This window comes from Camellia sinensis, chromosome 2 (assembly GCF_055761805.1).
Source record: "Camellia sinensis isolate YWXY chromosome 2, ASM5576180v1, whole genome shotgun sequence".
NCBI lineage: Eukaryota > Viridiplantae > Streptophyta > Magnoliopsida > Ericales > Theaceae > Camellia > Camellia sinensis.
The window spans coordinates 15,857,347-15,883,468 of NC_138962.1; the positions used below are offsets into that span (position 1 = coordinate 15,857,347).

Below are 26,122 nucleotides of genomic sequence, written 5' to 3' on the forward strand. Positions count from 1 at the left end.
ATTTTTGATTTTTGTATGCCCTTCGTCTAAGGGCATATACGGTTTTGATTTTTTGAAATCTAATATTTCTAAGGTCTACGTCTAAGGGCATACAAATTTTTGATTTTTTGAAATTCTTATATGGACAATATTTCCTTAATATTTCTACTCGGGTTGCTCTCCTTTTATTCTAAAATTCTTTTCTATGGCAAAAACTATTTTTAGGAACCTACTCCTTCATATTTTGTTTCATTTTCTCAATTTTTTTCATTTAAATTGATGATATTATTGAAATTTATCAATAATGGAATAAAGTGATTGTTGAGGGAGCGTATGTGTATGTATGTCATATTTTAGTTGATTTTTTAATTTTTTATAAAAAGATATTTAAAAATGTAGAGGGTGATATGTGATGGATTATTTTGTTTTATTAATTACTTTTAGCTTGGAAAATACATCTTTGATAAACATAGTTAGGGATTTACATAGGAAAATTTACCTATAAATTATATCTTGAGGAATGGTGGTCTGTTTAGTTCCAAAAATTTTTTTATAGACCAATTAGTCCCATTGATTTTGGGAAGGTAGATTTAATATATTATTTAGAAATTAAATTTACTGTTATATCCTTATTTTTATTATGTTTTTTATTTCTTTATTTTTTATTTTTTTTTCTTTGGTATTAGAAAGGTAAGATACACAATCAATAGGAATCAAATTTGGGATGAATTTCTTAAAATGCGAGATTCTTCAAACATTTCAAAAGTGTGTGAGATTCTTCAAACATAGTAAGTTTTTGGCAAATATATAATTTTAAACTTTAACACTAAAACGTAACATTTCAATGTAACACTAAAAAAAAACTCCTTGATATACTTTTTCTACACGTAACACTCCAATATAATATTCTCAAAAATTTCTTAGCGTAACACTCCAATATAACATATAAAAAAACGTTAGTGTATTTTTTTTCAAACATAGCAATCCAATAGGGTTCGTTTGGCAAGAGCTAAATGGGGCTTTTTTGGCTATTTTAGCCACAAAAGATAAAATAGGCTATTTTAGCCACAACAAACAAAACATCACATCCAACCCATAATCATTACATTCTTCTCTCACAAAAAAAGTCAAAAAAGTCAAAAAAGCCAAAAAGTCAAAAAGCCCTTCCCAAACCAAGCTTTTTAGCCCAGGCTAAAAAAGTCAAAAAAGTCAAAAAATTAAAAAGCCAACTCACTTCCCAAACAGAGGCTAAAAAAAAGATGTGGGATGTGAGATGTGAGATTCTTCAAACCATTCCAAAATGAGTTCAAAAATTCTTTAGTAAGATTTAGACAAATGTATAATTTCAAACTGTTAGTGTTATATTTGAAAAAAGTACACTAAGAAATTTTTTAGTATTTTTTGTGTTACATTGGAGCGTTGTATTTGTAATTACATTGATTAAAATGTTATGTTGGAAAAGTATATTAAGAATTTTTTTTTTTTTTAGTATTACTTTATTACGTTTAGAAAAAGTACACTAAGTAATTTTTTAGTATGTTATATTGGAATGTTACATTATTATTTGTAATGTTGGATTTGTTCCAAAATGATGGAAAATTCAAAACATTTACAATGTAGATTGCCTAAATGTATAATTTCATATTTGGAGAAACTCATTTTTATCACTAAAAAATTAAATCCAAATATATAAGTGACTATCCTTTTGTGTAATTTTTACTTTAATATAAGTTTTAGATTCATAAGGAAAAAAAAAAAAAAAAGTAGACAATTCACAAAATTATATTTTAAAATTTATTAGTACTTCATTTATATATATATTTGTTAATTTTTTTCCCTTCAAAACCATATATGCAATATAGATATTGTTGTAAAGATCTCGAAAAAAGAAATTTAAGAACATTAATTTTATTAAAAATAAATTTAGAGAATTAAAGTTATAATATGTTTAATTTTTTTAATACAAGATACATATAAATCGCGAAGATGTCATCATCATGAATTGTTATTTTCATTTCTAAACAAATCCAATTTTAGGGAACATTTTTTTAAAAATCATCTTAAACCTAATTTTTATTTTTTTAAATTCAGATGGATAAAATTATGAAATAGTGTTGTTTTTTTTGGAAGTGGACTTTATTATGTGTCACATCAAATAATAATAATTTTTTTATATATATAATAAAATGTTAAACTTAAAAATTAGTGTGACAAAAATAAAATATTAAAAAGGTTTTAAAAAAATTATTTTCAATAAAAAGAAGATAAAATTATATGGAAAACAATGAGTATTTTTTATTTATTATTTTTTCATTAAATTAATTTTTTTTTAAAAAAATCAAAAATCAAAAATCAAATTTTAAAAACATATAAAAAATACAACAAAATCTTAACATTAACTGTGATGTGAGGAAAATAAAAAGCTTTTGTTTGGGATGAGCTTTTTTGGCATTTTTTTTTATGAGAGAAAAAATAAAATAATTATAATTTAAATATAATATTTTATCTTATTAATTTTTTTAATCTATTTTACCTTTTTATTAATAAAATAGCAACCAAAAAAAAAAAACAAAAAAACAAATCCATGCCAAATATAGCTAAGATGAGGCAAGACCTTACCTGCTTCGACAAAAAAATGCAAGCTGCCTTCTTTGAAAATTTGGCGCGCAACTCTGACTTTTTAAAGCAAATTATTTAGTACTTTTATAATATTATGTGATATTTTTTATTTTATAAAGTGTTTTTAATTCATGATGTAATAAAAAATAAATTTTGTTGAGATGTGCTTTTAGGGCATATTAAATAGTTTAAAAATATTAGAGATTTATAATTTTAGATCCATAATACATCTACAATTATGTGGTAAGAGAGTTGGATCTTATATAATAAGTGTATCACAAATAAAAACTTAATATGTATTATATCACATTATTAGAAGTCAAATTAGGGGAGTGAGTCTACGAGTCTCAAACATTTTTTGTTATTGAGCCTCTGTTTGGCAAGTTGGTTTTCAGGCTTTTTTGGCTATTTTAGCCACAAAAAACAAAATAGGCTATTTTAGCCATAACAAACAAAACATCACATCCAACCTATAATCATTACATTCTTCTCTCACAAAAAAGTCAAAAAATTCAAAAAGCCAAAAAGCCCTTCCCAAACCAAGCTTTTTAGCCCATGCTAAAATAGTCAAAAAAACCAAAAAGCCAAAAAGCCAACCTAATGTTGACTCATTTTTGTCAAGTAATTGAAAAACAAATGATAACTTGATATGTTTTGTTATTATTCATTTGTGAGGAATAGCACATAAGTAAAGTCAAATTATATTTTGAAGGGTGTTGGCAAAGTGGTGATGATTAACTTAGATAATGTGAGGTCCATTATATTTATTGGATAATTATTCAATAATCTTAGAAAATTATATGATATTATTCACATTATTAGATAGTTACAAGAAAAGATAACATATTTAGTACTAAGTAAACACTATTATATCATAATCTAAGAATATCTAATAATATGCTTTTATTTTTATTTATGTTTATGTTTGGAAGATGAGAGGGTAATTTTTGGGAAAGAATTGGGCCGAGCTGTGAATTGGGCCCTGCGGCCCAAAGTGTGAAGGAATCGGTAAGAAGCCGTAGTGATATTTCGGCCCAGTAGAGGCATAGATACTCCGGTCCAAGAGAAGTGTAGTTATTCCGGCCCAGGAGAGGTGTGGTTACTCCGGTTCAAGAATGTGTAAAGCAACTCCGGTCCGGTGGCAATTTGAAGTAAGTCCGGCCTTACAGTTAGTCCGGTCGTGTCATAATTTGGTTAGGTCGGTCAGAACTTGCTACTTGGAAGTTTGATCTAAACACACCATGGTTGAACAGGGGAAAGCCGAGATAAGGAGTTGGAGGAGAAGACCGAGCTAAGGACAGTTCGGCCTTCTCTGTGGCTCTGCATAGCCAAGCTTATTTCGGTCATATAGTAGTTCGGCCATGGTGAAAACCATCCCACTTGGTTTAAGCAGTGGGGGAGGGTGTAAAAGGATAAGCATTATCCTTAGGAGTATGAATCCTAGGAGGACTCTGCATGGAGAAATACAAGTCCTACTAGGATTGTGCCACAGGAAACTTATAAAAGCTCACAAACATCACCTTGGAGGAGGTAATTGAACACAATTCTTTCTGAGAACATAAAACTTTGTCTATTTGTCAAGCTTACTGACTTAGGCATCGGAGAGGTTTTCGGCACACACCCGCCAGCTAGCTCACGTTTGTGTTTTCAGGTGGTAAAGCGACGTCGTACGGAGGAGCGTGGACTTGGTCAACAGGATTTTACGAGGAGAATTATTTCCTCCCCGTACAGAAGAGAATACAAGATTAGAGTGATGGTAATTAAAAGTATGCACGCTATTGATATGCAACAATTTTTTCTACAAAGGAATACTTGAAAGGTGGTTAATTCACGCTTTGTTGATAAAGTACAAGAGTGACGGTAATAAAAACTGACAAAGGTGGGCCTATAGGGACTTTTGGCCCACCACTTATAGCCCAATACATAATTTAAACACTAAAAAGTCCAGCGTTGCACCAAGGACCAATAACATCTGAACACTTGTTAAGAGAAGAACCAACTACATAAACAGACAAAGATCCTACAGAGTTATTGCACCACGCACCAGTCATTAATGGGTTTCCTTGCAGCATTTAATGCGATAACCCCCTCACGTCGGGGCAGAGTAGCCTCACCATGAACAAGGCAAGCTAAGACATAGGCTTTCGGCTAACATGACAGGTCGGAGTAGATAAGGAAATGATGAGCAAAGGATATAAGCAGGCTTCTAAGACAAAATGAAGGTTAAGTTCCGTATCACCATTCTCTCTGGGCATTCCATCATTCTCTCATTTCTAACTTGTTCGTCGGAGGGTTTGCTGGGGGACTCCCGTTCCCCGTTGAACTCTTGTGCAGGTTTTTCCGCAGGCCCAGCCATTGGACAACGGTGTGGGAGGCGTGGATCTACCCGACCTTATCCATCAGGGTCCAACAGCATCATTAAAAACTATGTAAGGATCAATTTGAAAGAAACCTGATATCTAGTCATCTACGTGACTACATATAGTTGATTTGAATTATAATTTCGATTGTTGTATTAACAAGAAAACAAATAATGTATTTGTGAAGCTTATCATCTTAATTAAGATTGAAATTAGAGGTCATCTTAATCTAATAATCTATAAATAGAGAATTTAAAAATATTTCTGTTTCAAGTTAAAAATACTATTCTCTTTGTTTCTAAAAAAATTAATTCATTTAAATTATTTTTATCTAATAAATAAATTACAGCAGCATTGATGAACAGGAAGGAAGCTATAAGAGTCGTCCTAGTGGTCTTCTGTTTACTTTGTTGAACAAAGATTTGGTTGCATAAGAAAAGAAATATTTCTCCAAATCCACCATCAGCATTGATTAGGTCCCACACAAACATTATTCGGTAAAATGCAAATACCCCTGAAATTTGGATTGTTCTATGTAATTTTAAAAATTATAAATATTTTTTTGTCAGAATTTGTTATTTAAAAAAATTAATTAAAAAATAACTTTTTAAACTATTCTCTTATACAATAATAAAATTACCTGAATTGTTAATTAAAATATATTTCTAACATTATTAAAAATTATTAATTAACTTGATATTTTATTAATAGTAAAAGAGGTTATTTGTTATTGGATTAGAAATTTGAAGAGACGAAATGTATTTTCTAAAATCACAATGAACAATTCATATTTTAAACAAATCTTAAATGGTGTATTTGTAATTTATCCAAAATTGTTTAGTAAAAAAAGCAGTTCAATTCCACCACGTAGGATTCCAGCAACATAAAAAATGCTTTCTCCAACTGCCTCATCACCTCCTATATATAAACCATACATCCCCTGCCACTTCCTCAAACATCAACAAAATCACTTCAAAACACAAAAGTGAAAATCAAAATGAGGTCTAGTTGAGGCCTTGACACTTCTCTCTTTGCTCACCATCCTAGTAGTACTAACACTAGGAATCTCAGCAGAGCAATGTGGAAGTCAAGCTGGGGGTGCACCGTGCCCAGGAGGCCTATGCTGCAGCCAACATGGGTGGTGCGGAACCACCCCTGACTACTGCGCTGCTGGTTGCCAAAGCCAGTGCGGCAGCGGCGGCAGTGACACTCCTAACCAATAACACCATGACATGTGCACTCTATAATCTCAACCAATAACACCACACACAAAATGATGGATGGAACCGATCCTGTCTCCTATCCAATCAATTGAGGTAGTTAAGATCGGCTCTAGTCATTCAATTATTAGTATTTTTTGATTTGTGAGAACCACATTTGTAATTCAAAGAGTATTGGTGACACACTTTTAACTAAATACTGGTAAAAATCGTTTGATCACCATTACATCTAACCTTTATTCGGTAACCGGTGCTTTTGGGTCAAAATGAACATTATAACCTTGAAAGTATGCATGATCCTCATGATTTGCAAATTCTCTATCATCGTTTTTTTCTTTTAAATGCAATTACCAACTAGGAGATGGTATTTTTATCATGTTTTATTGGACTCAATGTGACAATAGTTAAGTGGAGATTTTAGAAGAGAGGTTTTTTTTTTTTTTTGGGGGGGGGGGGGGGGGAATGGATGATAATAGTTTTGGTTCAATAATGCACCTTGTGAAGTTAAGAACAATATGAAAACAAAACATGATCAATAATGCACCTTGTGAAGTTAAGAACAATACGAAAACAAAACATGAGATGTCAAAGCAAAGCATGAGATGTGAAATGATTGCTTATCTTGTCAATGAGGGGAGAGAAAGGAACAAAGCTAAAAAATTGATCTTATCAAGCAAGAACAATTAAGGTGGGCTGTGGAATAAAGCATGTGATTCTTTTTGTCTTTCTTTAGTTCTAGCAAAATTATTAATTATCCTTATCTTAATGTGCTGGAAAACATTAGCTATTCAAATTTGACCATAACTGAGTATAAACTACAAGCAGAAATACACGCTGAACACAATATGTTGAGAGATATTTGTGCTTAACCTTTAGACCATATATATATATTTTTTTTTTGTTTAATCAGCCATACCTCCATGTCAGGGATTCGAACTTAAAACATTAATTTAAAAACAAAATGGCAGTAAACAATTGAACTATACATGTTAATATTAATAACGGTTCATTCCCCGTCATACATGGATCAGGTTAGGTGTGTCAGAAATCTGATACTTATCCCAACAGATCTGGATGATTCAGAGAGAGAGATAGGAATTATATAAACAACTTCATAAATAATTGCTTTTCCAGCTTCAAATGGCCCTGATATGCATGGAGTGAAGAGCAGATATAAAACTGGGAAGTTCAGAGGGCATGGAACATTTAAAAATTTGTGAAAACACCATCTGCTCCAAAGCACACGAAAGTGTCCACAAAGGTATGCATAAGCCGCACACACTAGCTAAAAGTAGAGGTAAAAATGGAAACAAAGGTCAACACACTGTGGTGTGTTGGGATACTGTGACCTCTTACCCTAATGCTACGTATATGTGGTTGGCGAGGGCGATTATCTCTATATTGAGAAAGAGAAGCACAATCTCGTTATCTTCAACCATGTTCTTGTCATGTACTATCATCTTCGACATGCTTTTTACTGTCATATTTCTAACAAAAAATTAATCTAATAATCGTTGACAGTTGAAACTAATCACAAGCAGAAGAATTAATACTATTTCCAAACTAGCAAATATTTTTCCTCTTCCAGTCAGGCTAACAGTCATTTTTGAAGTACTAAAGCCCAAAACTTTTGATTATTATGTACAATTGGCTCACATTAAGCCATGAACATAGCAAAATTACATTGTTTGACCAAATAATACCAATGCTATATGATGAACTTTACAAATTTTCTACTTGCCCTCTTCCCCCAACCAAAAGAAACAGAAATAAAAAAATAAAAATAAAAATAAAAAGAGAAAAGGGTTCGATGCTATTGCTATGTTGGGATGTGATAATTGCCTAAGCAGTTGCATAACTGGAATCTATAAAAGCTTCACAGAATAATGATTCTCCTAGCTTTTGGGACAGCCTAATGAATTTCAGCTAGCTTTTGCTGATAAAATAGAAACAAGCTCGGATCGAGCTTTTTCGAGGGCATTTGACAAATTCTCAGGTTTTCTACCACCTGCCTGAGCAAAATTAGGCCTGCCACCCCCTCCTCCACCGCATAACTTCGCTATAGGCCCGATAAATTTCCCTGCTTGAACTCCCATGCCAACCACCCCCGGTGAGAATGCAGCGATTAAACTTACCTTGCCTTCACCAGAACATGAGCCCAAAATCACAGCTGCTGGATCTTCTAATGTATCCACTAGGTAGTCGGCTGCACTCTTCAGTGAATCAGCATCTGTATCATCCATGCACTCAACCAGCACCCTGTAAAGTAATTTTCCAGAAAGCAACTGTATTATTCATAGAATGCTCTTTTAGAACTCCAAAGGGGAAATAATATCAAGACTTGTTAATGTCAATTTTTTTTGTTTTTGTTTTTGTTCTTTTCTGTGCTTGGGTTTAGGTTGAGTTGTCTGAATGATGGCGGTGCGAGTTAGCTATGTTGAATAGCTTAATACACATTGTTGGGCTCATTTTCTAATAGCCTAAGCTTTGGGGACTAATGGTGATATAACATATGGTATCAGAGCCAGAGAACTAGGGATGGGTAGGGTGCATATCCCTGGCTTGTACATGGTGGGTGCTGCCAAGCGAGCACACTGGTGTGAGGGAAGAGGTGTGAAGCGAAATTCCACATTGACTGGGTACAAAAGTAATGTGCAGTATATAAATCTGAAGGCACCTCATGCTGAGCTAACTTTAGGGTGTGTTTTTTCCAAGACTCTGTAACAAGCTATTCTTTACAAGTTTGAATGATTTCGTGTGCTCTTTATCATAGATGCATAGTTGATCCAAAATTTCTACTCTCTAACATAGATGGAACTACAGAAGTTAATTTAATACCTGATATTTTTAGAATTTCCCACAAGCAATACATTGTTTGCGATGATTGAGGCTCTGTGAACTGCTGCTTTAGCACGAATAGCTGAAATTTCATTTCTTGCCATTCGCAATTCCTCCAATAGTGTTTCTACCCTGGCTGGTACATCTTCAGCTTTCACCTTTGCAGAATGAATTTTAATAATGAGAACATTGGAAACAATCAGGTGTTCTCTATTTAGCAAAAAGATTACAGAAGAAAACATACTTTGAGAGTAGAGCAGAGCTGTTTCATGTAGTTATCTCTAGCATTGATGTATTCGATAAAAGCTTCACCAGCAACGGCTTCTATACGTATGATTCCAGACGCAATCCCCTGTTCTGAGATTATTTTGAAGCCATGTATTTCAGAAGTACTGCTGACATGAGTGCCACCACATAGTTCCATGGATACACCTGGAACCTCTACAACACGTACCTAAAATAATCACAGTATTTGAAGGAAAAATCAAATCCTATGTAAAAGTATGTTCCATAAGTTACAGCATTTATGTGTTGTGAAATGAGCGTATATTTTAACACCATTTTCTGTCAGAACTCAGAAGTACAAAAGAAAAGATTTTATAGAAACTTGAACCTGTTCTCCATATTTTTCTCCGAACATTGCAATAACCCCAGCATTTTTAGCATCAGTTAGAGGCATCACTTTAGTTTGCAGAAGTGTAGAGTCCTCAATCCAGCTATTGATCAGTCCTTCAATCTCCACGAGGCAAGAACCAGATTTATGAAGTTAATTTCACATATCATTTATATCTGGAAGCTATCAGTTAAAGAACTCTCACGTGGAAGTATACAGTCCCCAAGAAGTGAAGAACAAAAAAGTCTCAAATGGACACCTTGGGCTTAGCAGGCAAGTGCATATTTGTAACTTGAATGACCATGAAGAGTGATTTTAACAAGGGTATGAAAATTTTGGAAACATTCATGACAAGCCTCTTTGGCATGAATTTGGATAGCTAGACATCTCTTTACATGGAAAACAATTTTAATGATCAGATACGCAAGCAGAGAAAATTACAAAAGATATATTAGACTATAAGTACAACAATATGATTAAAGTTCTTGTCTGCTTACCTCGTCATGCCACATTTCAAATGCTTCATCATCATCTTCATAAACACTTACCCATACTCTTTCAGCTGGCAATCCAAACCTGCGCAATTAAAAAATAACTTTCATTCTTCTTGCTCAGGGAAACAATCACAAATTCATAGCTACGACGAGGAAAAAATTTATTCAAAAAAAATTATGAAAAACCCATCCTTTTAGTAAGATCCTCTGTATTGACCAACATCTGGTACTAACATATTGGAACCTACGCCCCCCAAAAAAGGCATTTATGCTTGACTTTAGGGTCTGTTTGGCTGATGTGCACATGTACTTCGCACTCTTCACTACTAGTATGGATCCCAAAATATTTACAGTTTTGACTGCTGCTTTTTTCCCATTGCTAACAACAGTGTCATCCCACAACAAACACTGTCCAAGGATGTGCCTTTGAAACTACAACTACTTGCAGCCACTAGAATGGTTACATCTTATATAGTGAATTGATACTCATAATATTTTAAGGTCATAAATAATTCCAGGCATTGATTGTACACATAAAATTGTGGAAATATTATTCAAAAAATACTGCTTGTATGACTTAAAAACCAGTTTTTATCAGAAATTTTATAGGCCTGGTACCTATTGAGAAACATAAAACTTCATAAGAGGTGCCAACTTGAAATAAGGATGTTGAGATTTATGGCATGCCAATGAAGGGAAAAAAACAAATTAAAAATAGACATATTCAATCAACAAAAGGAGTGTGAAGACAAGAGAATTATCAGTCTAGACTTTAGTGTCACAATAAAATTACTCATACATACTCCAAGGTAGTAAGCTCCCATGCCCATTTAATTGCTTCCTTCTTGAAGTAATCTCCAAAATTGAAGTTTCCAAGCATCTCAAAGAATGTATGATGTCTAGATGTTCGACCTACAATCTCAACATCATTTGCGCGTATGCATCTTTGGGAAGTTGTGGCACAGGGTACCTCAGCAAAATATGATGATGATGATGTTAAAGTGGCTCAAAATTGCATTCGAAAGAACATATGCAATATACAAATGTTCATTAATAACAAAATGAATAAGACCACATCATTGCATTCCATTAGCAGACCTTGTAGACCAAAACCAAGAGACACATACCCATCAAAAGGCGAACAACGGGGGCAAAAAAGAAGATGGAAACTACGACACACATTAATGAAAAACCAGTCAATTACTAGATTAATGAATCATACATTTGGTAATCATCAGACATCATGCCAATATGTTAACCAGCCCAATTACGAGATGTGCATCAGTGCCTTTTGAAAATAATTTTTTTATCCAAGGTAAGTGTTTATAACTCCATATCATACATTTGCTTAAAATAGTATATATCTATATAATAAAGCAGAACGATTTTTGAAAATATGTAAAATGTATCAGAGATACATTTCATTTTAAGGGCTCAGATTAATTGTGATAAATATAGATGGTTGAGATATGCTTTAATTCCCGCCCAAACACTTGGTGCTCTCTCCCTCTCCCACCTACCCACGTCTCTCCCCATTCCATCTTTATCTCTCTGTTGCACGTCTCCTTCCATTCTCTCCTTATCTCTATCTCCATCTTTGTTCCTCTTCTTTATCTCCCCCCTTCTCTCTCAGTGGCTTCAATTCGCAACCCTCCACCACCACCCACCCACTTTCTCTCTCTGCTTCGAACCCCGATTGGAGCTCTTTGGTACCTCTCTCCCTCTCTCTCTTTCTCTCTATGCTTCAAATTTAAATTGTTGCTTCATGGTTTCTGGTTTATCATCATTTCTGTTTCTGGTTCATGGTTTATTATTTGGTGAAACAGAGCTACTTCAAAGCTATACCAAACCTGAGGCTTTTATCTGTGCAAGGTAAGATTTCTGTCTCTATTCCCATTCTCTTTCTGTTCCCCTTCGTTTTCTTCTCTTGCCATTTTCTGGTTCATTTCTGTTTATACAAATTTGCTGATCAACATTTGGTTCTCTTACTGTTCATTTTTGCCATTTTCAATTATGATTGAATATAACTTGGTGACTGAGGGAAAATTTTAAGTTTGGTGAATGATGTGATGGCCAAAGAAAGAACACTCCGTAAAGGTGTTTTTCTTCATGGGTTTTATAGGTATGTTTTTAGTGTTGTCCCAAACTACTTTCAGAATTACAGAATACAGATTGACAGTAAATCAAATTCGTTGGCTATACCACACAGAGGAAGCATCTGGGATGAAGACATGGGTGTTTGGATCAGTTAGACAATCAGTTAGCCAGTGACAGGTCTGTCATGAACCCACATGGGAACACCATCTGAAGGCACCTCACATTTTTCCAACACAAAAGTAAATAGAATGGGATGGGCTGTAATAGAGGGGTAGCCCCACCTCTCAAATTTCAATTCCATCATTTTATTAATGAAAAAGTCTAGAAACACATAAACTTATCATATGAAAATTATGTCCGATTTTTAGAAACACAGAATCTAATCATATAAAGATTGCCTCTGATTTTTAGATTGGTTATTAGTTTTATTGTTGTTGAAACTATGATATGGGTAAAGGTAGAAATTTCAAATATTCATGGATTTGGGTCATTTCTGTTTTTCTCAAGAGGCATCCAGGTGAAGCTATGTGGAATAGCTCAGTATGGTAATCTCATAGGTGTTACAATTGGATACACAATAACGGCATCTATTAGTATGGATGTCGTTATTTTATCCTGTGTTTTTTTCCCTTCACAATTATTGTATTTTTAAATTAAGTTTTGTAAAGGAGAATGCTTGATGAAAGTCATTTCAATACATTTGAGATTTTGTCACCAAATGTGTATTTACATGGTGAAAGCACAAAAGCACTTTATGATTTTAAAGGACTTCTTAGATGAACATATACCAAACATTCATTTTCTCTAAAAAGTCTTATGAAGTTCTTCTATAGAGTTGATAGAAAATGCCACGAGTATACAAGGATCAAACTTTTCAAGAGAGAGTGAATTAGAAAGGTCACAGGCATATTAATCACCACCTTTACTTTTTTTGAAGGTGGTGTGAACTAAACTTCATTATAAGTCCTAACTACCCAAGTTTACCATGTCGTACACTAGAAGAAGTCAGCAAAATGTGTATATTGAGGTTGTGCTAATTAAATATATAGGCTTTGTTTGGATTTCTATGTGATTAGTCTAACCAACACGTATCTAAAAAATGCTCAAACAAACAAAGGGTAAGAGCAAAACTTCAAATAAAGATGCATACATGACTTGTGCTTCAAAGATAGAAAAAAGAAAACAAGGTAAATAACAACACTAGAGAAATGAATGATTATGAGCTAATATTCATTGAAATAGCACACAATTGTGCATACAACACTACCATCACTTGTTTCATCAAAATTGCAATTAAATTGATTGCTTTCATAGGAATATTGGAGGACCATATAAAGAAGAAAAAAAAGTTCAGCATTATTAAGCAACTGACAACAAAAGAATTACGAAAAATCTTGATTTTTTCTTCCTTCTCTGCATTTCATTGTTGGTGTGTGAACATAGCATCTCAACACATGCCACGCTTGATCTTCTTGTGTTGTGGTGGTATATGGAACTTTGGCTCTCTAGGTATGGTGCAATGCTTCATCGACCTGAAAATAACCCGAAACAAACAAAGGACATCGTTATGTTTACACCACTTGTGCCAGTCAAATGATGTATTAGAAAACTTCTAGATTTGAGGTATATTTTACAAAATTGGAGATCCAAACAACACCTGATCAATAAAATATGCTGGAAAAGTTGCAGCTACAGTGACACTGAGGGGAAAAAAATGTATATAAAAAAAAGCAATGTATACAAACTACATATTGCTTTTTAAGAATCATTTGAAGAAGAGGGTCTATTTGAAGTCTTTAGTAGGAGAAGTTATTTGGCAGGTTCAGCTTTCCGCGCCCACCAAAATAGACATGATATCTTCTTGTATAGAAAATAGAAACAAGTGGATCATATGTTTTTCTAATATTGAAAAGACACACCATGTGTCCTATAGGCCAAACCTACTAGATAATTTCTCTATTTAGTAGATTTTTTGGTTATCCATATTCAAATGGAAAGCCATGTATAGCAAAAGAAGTTTTTAAAAATTCTAGATTTTATCCGATACCTTCTAGGGATGAAAGGCCTGTCGAAATAGGGCATGAGTTGAGCTCTTGGAATGAGCTCCTTTCTTAGTCTCCTGATTTCCTCTTCTTCTGCTAACTACAGGAGCAAAATCCAACATGCACACATATATCAGTAAACTACCAATAATATCACCAAAACACACCCATAAGGTCTTTTCTGTCATGTACCTTTTGTTGTCTTTCCCTTTTCTCCCTGTACTGTTCAACAAGGCTCATCTTCTTAGCCAGCTAATATGCAATCACAGAAGCAAAATTAAAAGGTAATTCAATAAAGGGGATTTCATTATTGCTATGTAATATGCGCGAGAACGTGAGTGAATGGTAAAGACTATAGTAATGACATAATGCCTACTCTGTATGTGATAGGTGAGTGAAGTTATGGTCATTATGCCCAAAACAATTGATTAATACATGAAAACCCTGAGTAAAAATATTTAAAGAAAGTTAAAAATACACCTGTTGGTCAAACTCAGCACGCTTCACAGCCCTCACATCGCTATGCAGCACCAAATCAACCGGTCTTGTGATTTCTTTGACGGCAGGTTTTACTAAGCACTGTAATACCATCAAAAAGCATATATTCATGCTACACATTTCAACAAAATATTACATATGAAATTAGAGATAGAAACATTTGTACAACACAGCGAAACTTCCATCTTTTTTCTCCTCAAATTAAATGGAATTACCTCTGGCTCATCTGTTGTCAATGGGAGACCTTGTGTAATTGGTATCCGTTGCTTTTCCTCCTCCATCATCATTTGTTGTAATTTCTTGACAAATTCTTCCTCCTTGTATCTCCCCCTTTGCTGCAATAAAAATCAATCACCAAAATTAACATGATTTCAAGTAAATTGAGGCAAAGACAGAAGGATTTAAAAGCAAAAGTCAATTTCACAAAACCATAAACGCACACCTCTGTTCGAAGCTTGAAGGGTTTTTGGTAGGTTGCTTTGAGTTGCTTCTTCTTCCAACGACTTCCACCAAAGGTCCCAGATGATTCAGAGCTCTACATTGAAAAAAATGAATATTAAAAATAATAAAAAAAAACACAGGTCCATTTTTCATTTTAGAAATAGAAAAAAAAATGCTTACATTTCGTCGGCTTTTGTGACCACCACCAGAAGTCCTGTTTGAAATAGTGAAGCTAGAAAATAATTCAAAGCAAACCCAATTAGGATCCAAATTGAAACGATTGAAAGAAGGAATAAGAGAATAAAAATTAATCAAATTATTATAACCAACCTTCCATGGCTGCCATCTAATGAAGACGAAACATGCAAATCCAAACCTAAACTCTCTGATATCACGAAAAAATCTGATGGAAAGAACGAAGAAGAAATCAGTGTTTCGGACACCTTAGGTTGTTGCAGTCCTGGCAATGCCCATTTCATCCCCTTCTTATCATCATCATCATCATCATCACCAACATCTTCTGATTGTTTCTCATCTGTCTGATCTGAGCCCTTCGGTATCGTAAGAAGCTTAGGCTGGAAAAGAAAGAGGAAAAAGGGGGTCAATAGTATGAGACAAAAAAAAAAACAAAAGATTCAAAGAAATAATTAATTTCAAGAAGATCAAAACCTAGCTTTAAACATGAACCCAAACAGACCAAGATCAAGAATCCATAACATATTGAAGTGAATATACCATTCCCAGATCAAAAAATAACCAATCAACAGGGAAAAAAAAAAAACCTATAAATTTTTTTCTTCAAAATTATAAGAAACACTAGTGAGTTCAATCATTTCCAAGATTCAAACCAACCAATAATCAATGCGGGTTGAGATTAGCGAATCAACAAGTAAACCACGAAGAAAATGAAGAACCAGAAATTACCAGAAAAGCCCACTGATCGACTGGTTCAACAACGTTCTTCCTCGGAGGAGCAACTACTGTATCTATGTTTTCGGCGATTTCTGGGTCTTGTGTCTACATATCCAACATGTTAGACTACCAAATGGTGGACAAACTTATAACTTGTAAGTAATAAATAATAATACTCATTACATAGAATCATATTCCGAAGTAATATATTCAGCTGGCATGGGCATTTCTCACCCTTTCATTTTATTTTTTAATGTTTACATTAATGTTGTGCTTAGAGAAGAACACAGCTGCCAGAATTATCACAGTAGATCCTCAATGGTCTCTCGCAAATTAGTTTATTAAGTGGTGGAATTCTATAATTGTGTTCTTCAAATACATGTAAATATATGTTTCTTTGGTTCTGATTTTTTTTGTTTAAAAAAATGTTTGTGGACTTAATATGCCAAGTGTTTAGTCTGCTGAACTTATTCAAGATTGAAAACTAAGTAGCAGATTGAAGGTGAATAGATGGATTTCAAACAGAAGTAAATTATATTGAAAACAGGACATGAGAGATCAATTAACTAACAATTGATATACCTTTGGAACAGTACTCTTTTGCTCTGTCAGTATCTGAACCTGCTGAACCGTGCCTCCAGCTCCGGTGTTGGATCTCTGACTCGTAACATTCTCTTTACCATTTCCGAGTCCATTATACTTGTTGACTCCCACTTTGTCATTTGCTTTTGTACCACCAGTCACAGAATCTTGTGCATTGACTCCATGTAGCCTCGTGGCTTTAGAATGCACAACTTTGTTAACCTGAAATTTTTATGCATAATTCAGCTGACTAACCATGATTCTGGACTAAATATGCCAAGTGTTTAGTCTGCTGAACTTATTCAGGATTGAAAGCTAAGTAGCAAATTGAAGGTGAATACATGGATTTCAATCAAAAGTAAATTATATTGAAAACAACACATGAGAGATCAATTAACTAACAATTGATATACCTTTGGAACAATACTCTTTTGCTTTGTCACTATCTGAACCTGCTGAACCGTGCCTCCAGCTTCGGTGTTGGGTCTCTGACTCGCAACATTCTCTTTACCATTTCCGAGTCTATTATACTTGTTGACTCCCACTTTGTCATTTGCTTTTGTACCACCAGTCACAGAATCTTGTGCATTGACTCCATGTAGCCTCGTGGCTTTAGAATGCACAACTTTGTTAACCTGAAAATTTTATGCATAATTCAGCTGACTAACCATGATTCTGGACTAAATATGCCAAGTGTTTAGTCTGCTGAATTTATTCAGGATTGAAAACTAAGTAGCAGATTGAAGGTGAATAGATGGATTTCAAACAGAAGTAAATTATATTGAAAACAGGACATGAGAGATCAATTAACTAACAATTGATATACCTTTGGAACAGTACTGTTTTGCTCTGTCAGTATCTGAACCTGCTGAACCGTGCCTCCAGCTCCGGTGTTGGATCTCTGACTCGTAACATTCTCTTTACCATTTCCGAGTCCATTATACTTGTTGACTCCCACTTTGTCATTTGCTTTTGTACCACCAGTCACAGAATCTTGTGCATTGACTCCATGTAGCCTCGTGGCTTTAGAATGCACAACTTTGTTAACCTGAAATTTTTATGCATAATTCAGCTGACTAACCATGATTCTGGACTAAATATGCCAAGTGTTTAGTCTGCTGAACTTATTCAGGATTGAAAACTAAGTAGCAGATTGAAGGTGAATACATGGATTTCAAACAAAAGTAAATTATATTGAAAACAACACATGAGAGATCAATTAACTAACAATTGATATACCTTTGGAACAATACTCTTTTGCTTTGTCACTATCTGAACCTGCTGAACCGTGCCTCCAGCTCCGGTGTTGGGTCTCTGACTCGTAACATTCTCTTTACCATTTCCGAGTCTATTATACTTGTTGACTCCCACTTTGTCATTTGCTTTTGTAGCACCAGTCACAGAATCTTGTGCATTGACTCTATGTAGCCTCGTGGCTTTAGAATGCACAACTTTGTTAGCCTGAAAATTTTATGCATAATTCAGCTGACTAACCATGATTCTGGACTAAATATGCCAAGTGTTTAGTCTGCTGAACTTATTCAGGATTGAAAACTAAGTAGCAGATTGAAGGTGAATAGATGGATTTCAAACAGAAGTAAATATGCCTAGTTTGGTGTCATTAATCAAAATGTTGCAGCTTCTCACCTTTGATTTTGCAGTTTCCAGGTGGGCTGACTTTGCGGCAGCAATGATTTTACTTCCACATCCAGATTTAAAAGTCAAATCCCGAGTCTTAGCAGTAGATTCCTTGGACATATTTGACTTTCTTACTTTGTCACAATTTGCTTGAGGCGCTCTCATGGCATTTTGATTATTATCAGGTGTTACATCTTTGTTCAGTGATGCACGAAGTGTCGTGTTCTTAACATTATAACCAGGGTGTGAAGAGGAGCCCACACCGGATTTTCCCGAGGAAGATTTACGCCCTTCTAATTTTCTCCCACCAACTACTTCAAATGCATGTTACATGTACGCATAAAATCCAAGAAAATCATACCAAAAATAAAAAAATAAAAAACAAATCCAAGAACAAAGATATTGGACAGGTATATATGCAATTCATAAACATATGCGTGCACAGAAATGTAATACAATTTAAACAGATTCATTAATTTTTTATTTTCGATAACATTACAAACAGAAACAGAGGAGCACAAAATTTAGACCAGCATCTCTAATGGAACTTCTTGCAAAAACCTTCAAAAATACACACACCAACTCAAACATTGTTGGTCACCAAGCTTCTTTTTTTATTGATGTATTTGGCGATGTAAACTTTTTACTGTCTAAATTTATCAATAATTTTTTTTTTACCGATTAAAAAAAAAAAAAATTGAACATCTCGCATCCACCATATCGAGGAATGAATCAGCAACGTGGTCACATGCATTACTTAAACACAACTGTCGATGAAACTAAAAATTATCATGTGACAAATCAAACTTATTCAAAAATTTAAAACTCGATGAACATGTATGTTTATATTCATCTTTCATTCATATACTTTTTAAGAGAAATTACCATTCAATGGTAGTTTTAGAAAATTATTACAAATTCCTAAAAGAGTTTTAAGACTTTAATTATTCACTGTACTTTTTTGTAAAAACTTACACTGAATTGAAAAACAAACAAAAACATAGATATGGACCTAAGATAAAAGGAGAACCTGAAAGTCGAATCATCCTCTGAAGAAATATCATAAGCAGCGACAAGAAAATCAGCAACAAGAAAATCAGCAAAAAGAAATTCTCCATTGCAACAACTACAACAGCGTACTGAATAGCTGTGTGTATGCGAATATATATATATATATATATATATATGCATTTAGAGAGGGAGAGAGAGAGATTGCGGGAATTTTGAAATGCATTTAGAGAGGGAGAGAGAGAGATTGCGGGAATTTTGAAAGAAATTTGATCAATTAAGGAATTAGTTAATTAAGGAATGATTGATTAAGGAATTAGGAATTTTGATATGGTTTTTCCAATCTTCCAGAAGCCTCTCTATTCCTCTATTTTTGTTACTATAGCTAGCTAAAAGCAGAAAATTCATCTCCAGCAGCCTCGCCGGTGGCTAGCTACTTTGATTTTCAGCTACAGTGCCTCGCCAGGGAAGACGAGGCGCTGTTCAGTAGCCTCTCAATTTTTTATTAGTTTCTTTCGAGCACTCCAAGCTTTGCTTACGAACGACGATCGACGCTGGACAACTCACGATCAATGCCGGAGGAGGAGGGCCAAGCCGGAGGAGGAAAATCAACGCCAGAGGAGGACGATCGAGCCGGAGGAGGAGAATCGACGCTAAACGAGTCACGATCGACGGCGGACGAGAACGCAACGAGGACGATCGACGCCGACCTAATCACCATCGCAGACGAATCTCTGGGTCTCTGCCCCTCTGTCTCTCTTTCCCTGTGCTTGTATTTATTAATATTTTGAAGGAAATAGTTAAAGTAGAGAGGGCCGTTGGAATGTGTGTTGAAAAAATTGTTAGCTAAGCTAATAAGGTGTAACTTTTGGGTAACTAATCTGAGTACGAGTGCTGTTGGAATGTGGGTTGATAAATATGTTATTTATTTGTTGATTTTCCTCCCTTTGTTTGCGTAGAAATCATCGAACATATTTCATAATTTTTAGAACTCAATGATTTGAAGTCGAAAAGAAAGAGCATCTCTTTCTCTGTCTCAATTGAGATTCTCTCAGATTTTTTTTTGCAATCGGAATTATATTTTTAATTTTTCATATTTTGTTTTATTTTTTTAATTTTTTTCATTTAAATTGATGATAGTATTGAAATTTATTAATAATGGAGTAAAGTGATAGTTGAGGGGGTGTATGTGTATGTATGCCATATTTTAGTTAATTTTTTAATTTTTTAATATTAACTTTTTAACTTTTTAAATAATTTTTTGACTTTTTAACTTTTTGTCAAGTTCTCAAACTTGGCCTAATTTTATTAAAAATAAATTTCGAGAATTAAAGTTATAATATGTTTAATTTTTTTAATACAAGATACATATAAATGGCGGAGATGTCAAGATCATAATTGTTATTTTCATTTCTAAACAAATCCAATTTTGAGGAACATTTTTTTAAAAATCATCTTAAATCTAATTTTTATTTTTTAAAATTCAAATGGATAAAATTATGAAGTAGTGTTGTTTTTTTTGGAAGTGGACTTTATAATGTGTCACATCAACTAGTAATAATTTTTTTATATATATAATAAAATGTTAAACTTAGAAATTAGTGTTACAAAAATAAAATATTAAAAATATAGAGGGTGATGTGTGATGGAGTATTTTGTTTTATTAGTTACTTTTAGCTTGGAAAATACATCTTTGATAAACATAGTTCGGAATTTATATAGGAAAATTTATCTATAAATCACATCTTGAGGAATGGTGATCTATTTAGTCCCAATAATTTTTTTGTAGACCAATTAGTCCCATGAATTTTGGGAAGGTCGATTAAATATATTATTTAGAAATTAAATTTACGATTATACCCTTATTTTTATTATGTTTTTTATTTCTTTATTTTTTATTTTTTTTCCTTTGGTATTAGAAAGGTAAGATACACAATCAATGGTAAGAGAGTTGGATCTTATATAATGAGTGTATCACAAATCAAAAGTTAATATGTATTATATCACATCATTAGAAGTCAAATTAGGGAAGTGAGTCTACGAGTCTCAAACATTTTTTTGTTATTGAGACGAAATTTTTTTAAAGGTATAATGTTGACTTATTTTTGTCAAGTAATTGAAAAACAAATAATAACTTGATATGTTTTGTTATTATTCATTTATCAGGAATAACACATAAGTAAAGTCAAATTATATTTTGAAGGGTGTTGGCAAAGCCCAGCAGATCCCAACTGCTGCAATCAGTCAAGGAAGTCAGCACAGTCTTCCTCCAATCAACCTTGGAAGCCCCTCATCTAGTGGCTTCAAGCCCAAATCATCCAAGTCAAAGATTCAGCCCAATATTGATCATTCCAAGTCCAAGGCTAAGTCTACAGCCCAATCCAAAGCTCATTCAAGGCCCAAGTCAAAATCTCAAGCAAAGCCCGTTTCACCTCCTGCTCAGCCCAAAGTCAAATCCAAAAGAAAGTCCAAGTTATCCAAGGAAGAATTGATCCAGTTGGTCAGCAAATTTATGGATCAACCTGATTCCCACTCAACCAGTTCAGATAATTCAGAAGAAGGTTCAGAAAATCCACACTCTTCTGAAGAATCAACCAATCAGTACTCAGGTCCAGAGTTTCAAGGTGCTCAGGATCCATTTGCTTGATCAACATTGGATTCTACATAGATACAAATTAGCTTCAATCAATACTCTTTTGCGAAAAGTTGCCAATTTGTATTTATATTGATTCCATTAATCGCATGTTCCACCGAAAGGCATGAATAGTAAAAGTTACTGTTCACTTTTACTGTTCACTTTCACTATTCAATCAATCAACTGTTGATAAAGCTGCTCATTTGTGCAATCACTCCACCGAAAGCAACCGACAGCATCTGCTTTGCCTCATGCGCTGCCAGCTGCCTTCATCAATCACATGCTAATTTGCTTTTCTTTTCTATATATTGTAATCAGTTATATTCATTCAGCACTCTTCAATTTTAGAAAATCTTCATTCTAAGAAAGCCAGAGAGCTCTGAGTGAAAATTACTTCTTTCCGTCTGTAACCCAATTAAGATCCTTGCAGTTGATACAATTGTAATTGTAAGTTATTTTCTGTATTTTAATTACAAAGTTTAATATTAAATGGTTTTGGTTTAATTAGTGCATTCTAATTCTGTTTATCAATTTTGTTTCGTATTTGATTTCGTAATCCATTTTCTTCATTCTGCTTGCTGCTTCCGTGTTTTGGTATATATATATATATATATATTTTGTTCCCTTATTTCAAAGCATTTTGAACCACACTACCATATCATATGAATCTTATAACTAAAGAAAAAAAAAAGGCATAATTTTATACGTTTTGAGTCATAACTAAAAAAAAAAAATTTAAAAAAAGTCATGACCAAACATCACATGAGGAATAACCAAAGATCAGATGAATCATAACTAAAATATTGTCATGTTTAAAGGAGAAAATTAGTCATAATTAAATAAAAAAATGACATAACTAGGGGTTGCATATGATACATCATTTTCAAGGAGCGTGTATAATAGAATTTCCCTACATTTAAAGTAGAACACAAAAAATCTATCACATAATAATACACATAAATGAATAAGATTTTTGAAAATTTACTTATAAATCTCATATTGAGGAATGATAATCCGATTAGTCCCAAGAGTTTTCTTATAGACCAATTAGTCCCATTGACTTTGAAAATGTAGATTTAATATATTATTTGAAAAGTAAATTTACGGTTATACCCTTATTTCTATTTTTTTTTTCCTCTCTCTCTCTCTTTTTGTGTGCTAGAAAGGTAAGATACACAACCTATGATAATCAAATTTAGAATGAATTTTTATATGAGAATCTTTTTTATTTGGAATGACTTAAAATATGAAAATTTTCAAGCATTCCAAAAGGATTTCAAAAGGAGTATAAAAAGTTCTTAGTAAACTTTGAGTAAATATATAATTTCAATATGTAATACTTCAATGTAACACTCCAACGCAACACTAAAAAAAAACTCTTTAGTGTAATACGCAAAAAAATTATTTAGTGTACTTTTTCGAAACGTAATATTTCGATGTAACACTCAAAAAAAAAATGTAGGATTCTTCAAACTATTTCAAAAGGGTGTGGAATTGTTCAAACTATTACAAAAATAGAACAAAAATTCCTTAGTAAGCTTTGGGTAAATGTATAATTTCCAATTGTGCGTGTTACATTTGAAAAAAGTACATTAAGTAGCTTTTTAATGTTTTTATGTGTGTTATATTGGAGTATTACATTTGAGATTATATTGATTGGAGTGTTACGTTTGAGAAAAATACACTAAGGAATTATTTTTTGCGTGTTACATTGGAGTGTGTTACATTGGAGTGTTACGTTGTTACATTTGGAAAAAAATACACTAAGGAGCTTTTTAGTGCGTTACATTGGAGTGTTGCGTTCTTATTTGCAACGTGAGGTTTATTCCAAAAAGAGGGAAAATCCATAACCTCTATAGTAGGAAAATTATTTTCACACACCTACTTATCTTAGTGCACACACTTAATGAAATATTATTTTAATGACAATTATAACTTAAAATAAAATGAATATAATGGATATCAAAACACACCCTTAATATTGAATTTAAATTTTCTCTGTACACATTTAAAAAAAAAAATCTCAATGCACATTTTTTGAGTAAAAAAAAAAATTCCTAATTTAGATAAAGAGAGAAGCCATTGAAATCCATGGAACCATCTTAAAATCAGAGGGATTATTGTTTTGCTATGAACTAAGAAATCCCCAATTCCATCTCCAATTCAAAGGTCATCTTTTTCAGAACCTCCAATTCCATTTTTAGATTCTCAATCACTTGTATCAATTGTAATTCTCTGTCGATTTCCACATTCTCTCCTCCACTAATCATATCAATCATATTTCATCACCTTTTGCATTCTCTGTCGATTTCCACATTCTCTCCTCCACTAATCATATCAATCATATTTCATCACCTTTTGCCTCTGATCATCCAAACTCTTCTTTAGAAACAACAAACTCCCTATCATCACCTCCCTATCCATTGATCCACCATCGCTACCAATCTCACCTTCACCTATTTGGGTCTGTAAATCCAATTTCTCTGACTTTCCTTCCTTTTTCTTGAATGATGGTTTTGCCACTAAATTAGACTTGTTTCACAATATCATCATCTTGATTGTCACAACCCAAACCCGGCCCTATGGGTTTAGCACCGTAACCGGCCAGTAATCAGAGATTACCGAAGGCCTGCAGGACAGTAATACAGTAAAACAGAGTACAGGGCCTGGCGGAAGCCAAAACAGTAAATAAACAATGCCCAATGAGCTGCGACAGTCTATATGAAAAGATTTTTCATACATTTATACGTAAACAGTACAGAACGGTATGCACAATATTTACAATCATTCAGACTAGGGACTCAACCCTAGATGACAATACGGTAAACATTCAGTCTATACAAAACAGTGAAACAGTACAAAAGGGGGAATTGTAAAACACCCCTAAGCCCTAACACGTTAGGCTCGGAACCTCGCAGTGAGGCACAAAGGCTGGCTTGACAAAACTGGAGTAACCCTGACGCCTCTAGCTTCAATCCGGTGCCTGTACACCTACATATATATATGAGCAGTGAGCTAAAGCCCAGTGAATAACATAAAGCGTAAAGGGGTTTAGAATGAATGCCCTTACAGTAATGAAAACAGTTCATTTCAATCAGTATTTCAGTTGCTCAGTACAGTAAACAGTCATATGTGGTACATCCATTAGCGTAACAGTAACAGTAGGTCTTAAAAGACCGAACAGTAATGATGGCCATCAGTCAGTCAGTTGCTCAGTACAGTAAACAGTCATATGTGGTACATCCATTAGCATAACAGTAACAGTAGGTCTTAAAAGACCGAACAGTAATGATGGTCGTCAGTCAGTAAACAGTAGTGGTTCCAATGAGGGAACCGACAGAGAATTCTGTCACAGTAACAGTAAGCAGTAGGTGCCAAGAATGCCACAATACAGTTCAGAATATAGGACATACATTCATTCAGTTAACAGTAATCAGTTCAGAAAACAGTACAGTTTAGTTGTTCAGAAAATAATCATTTGTGAACATATCTTTACACATTCGTTACTCACAGAGTTCGGGCTACAGTATGCTAGAGCGTGCCTCTCCAGTCGCCAACCCTACACAATTAACAGATTGAACACACTAAGCTACACAGCTGGGAAAGATAATAACTTAACCCCTAATGCCTCGGTGTGTTCTACATCTATATCCTCAAACAGATGCCTTAAACTAGGCCTAAGAATGCCTAGAATGGGATGAGGATGCAAAGATGTACATTTAAAAGCATTTTCAGAAAAACAGAGTTCCGCTCGAGCTCAGGTTTCCCCGTTCGAGCGGCAATGCAACAAAGGTACACGCTCGAGCGTAAACTTTCCCGCTCGAGCGTACCATTAAAGTACTGGATGGGTGAAATCTCCGCTCGACGCCCGCTCGAGCGTGAGATATGACTCCGCTCGAGCGCCCAATCATCCACTCGAGCGTACTGCAGAACAGTGCAGAGAGATGCTGGATGCTCGGATTCCACGCTCGAGCGGAACTTACCCCGCTCGAGCGGAAGTGCGAAATCTGGAAAACCCAGATTGCACCTCCAAGCTCAAACTCACACTCAAATGCATCAAAACTTGACCTCTTGGGCTCATTTTCTGAAAAATGTTTATAAACACATAGAATAACATGGTTCAAAGCTCAATTTTGAGAAATCAAA

General features: G+C 34.0%; 2 protein-coding genes across 3 annotated transcripts; both read right to left on the reverse strand.

The window, feature by feature from the left end:
- Positions 1-7,781: 7,781 nt before the first annotated feature.
- LOC145819872 (alanine--tRNA ligase, chloroplastic/mitochondrial-like) lies at positions 7,782-11,759 on the reverse strand. Its single transcript, XM_082913813.1, has 6 exons — positions 10,927-11,759; positions 10,127-10,205; positions 9,630-9,752; positions 9,261-9,470; positions 9,017-9,174; positions 7,782-8,437 (listed from the first exon to the last, which is right to left on the reverse strand). Exons 1-6 carry the CDS (start codon positions 11,001-11,003, stop codon positions 8,101-8,103), a joined length of 984 nt encoding a protein of 327 aa, XP_082769939.1. The 5' UTR covers positions 11,004-11,759; the 3' UTR covers positions 7,782-8,100.
- Positions 11,760-13,425: 1,666 nt separating this feature from the next.
- LOC114255847 (uncharacterized) lies at positions 13,426-19,552 on the reverse strand. Of its 2 annotated transcripts, XM_082913811.1 has the most exons (15): positions 19,364-19,552; positions 18,343-18,644; positions 17,935-18,156; positions 17,522-17,743; positions 17,109-17,330; positions 16,696-16,917; positions 16,126-16,218; positions 15,532-15,776; positions 15,382-15,433; positions 15,203-15,295; positions 14,976-15,095; positions 14,743-14,841; positions 14,455-14,514; positions 14,268-14,362; positions 13,426-13,752 (listed from the first exon to the last, which is right to left on the reverse strand). In XM_082913811.1, the coding sequence occupies exons 1-15, from the start codon at positions 19,449-19,451 to the stop codon at positions 13,668-13,670; spliced, it is 2,220 nt and encodes a 739-aa protein (XP_082769937.1). In that variant the 5' UTR covers positions 19,452-19,552; the 3' UTR covers positions 13,426-13,667. The 2 variants fall into 2 exon arrangements, with proteins under 2 accessions (XP_082769937.1, XP_082769938.1); XM_082913812.1 differs by lacking the exons at positions 16,696-16,917; positions 17,109-17,330 and having other exon boundaries at positions 19,364-19,537.
- Between the last annotated feature and the right edge of the window lie 6,570 nt (positions 19,553-26,122).

Bases quoted from the DNA above. Each gene is read 5' to 3' on its own strand.
- LOC145819872 (XM_082913813.1), bottom strand. From the start codon at position 11,003: ATGCTTGGAAACTTCAATTTTGGAGATTACTTCAAGAAGGAAGCAATT. The intron at 9,471-9,629 runs GTTCAAGTTTCT...TGATTATTTTAG, and splicing joins GAGAAAAATATGGAGAACAG to GTACGTGTTGTAGAGGTTCC. The intron at 9,175-9,260 runs GTATGTTTTCTT...CATTCTGCAAAG, and splicing joins AGCTCTGCTCTACTCTCAAA to GTGAAAGCTGAAGATGTACC.
- LOC114255847 (XM_082913811.1), bottom strand. From the start codon at position 19,451: ATGGAGAATTTCTTTTTGCTGATTTTCTTGTTGCTGATTTTCTTGTCG. The intron at 18,645-19,363 runs GTTCTCCTTTTA...CATTTGAAGTAG, and splicing joins GAGGATGATTCGACTTTCAG to TTGGTGGGAGAAAATTAGAA. The intron at 14,842-14,975 runs GTAATTCCATTT...ATGGTATTACAG, and splicing joins TGACAACAGATGAGCCAGAG to TGCTTAGTAAAACCTGCCGT.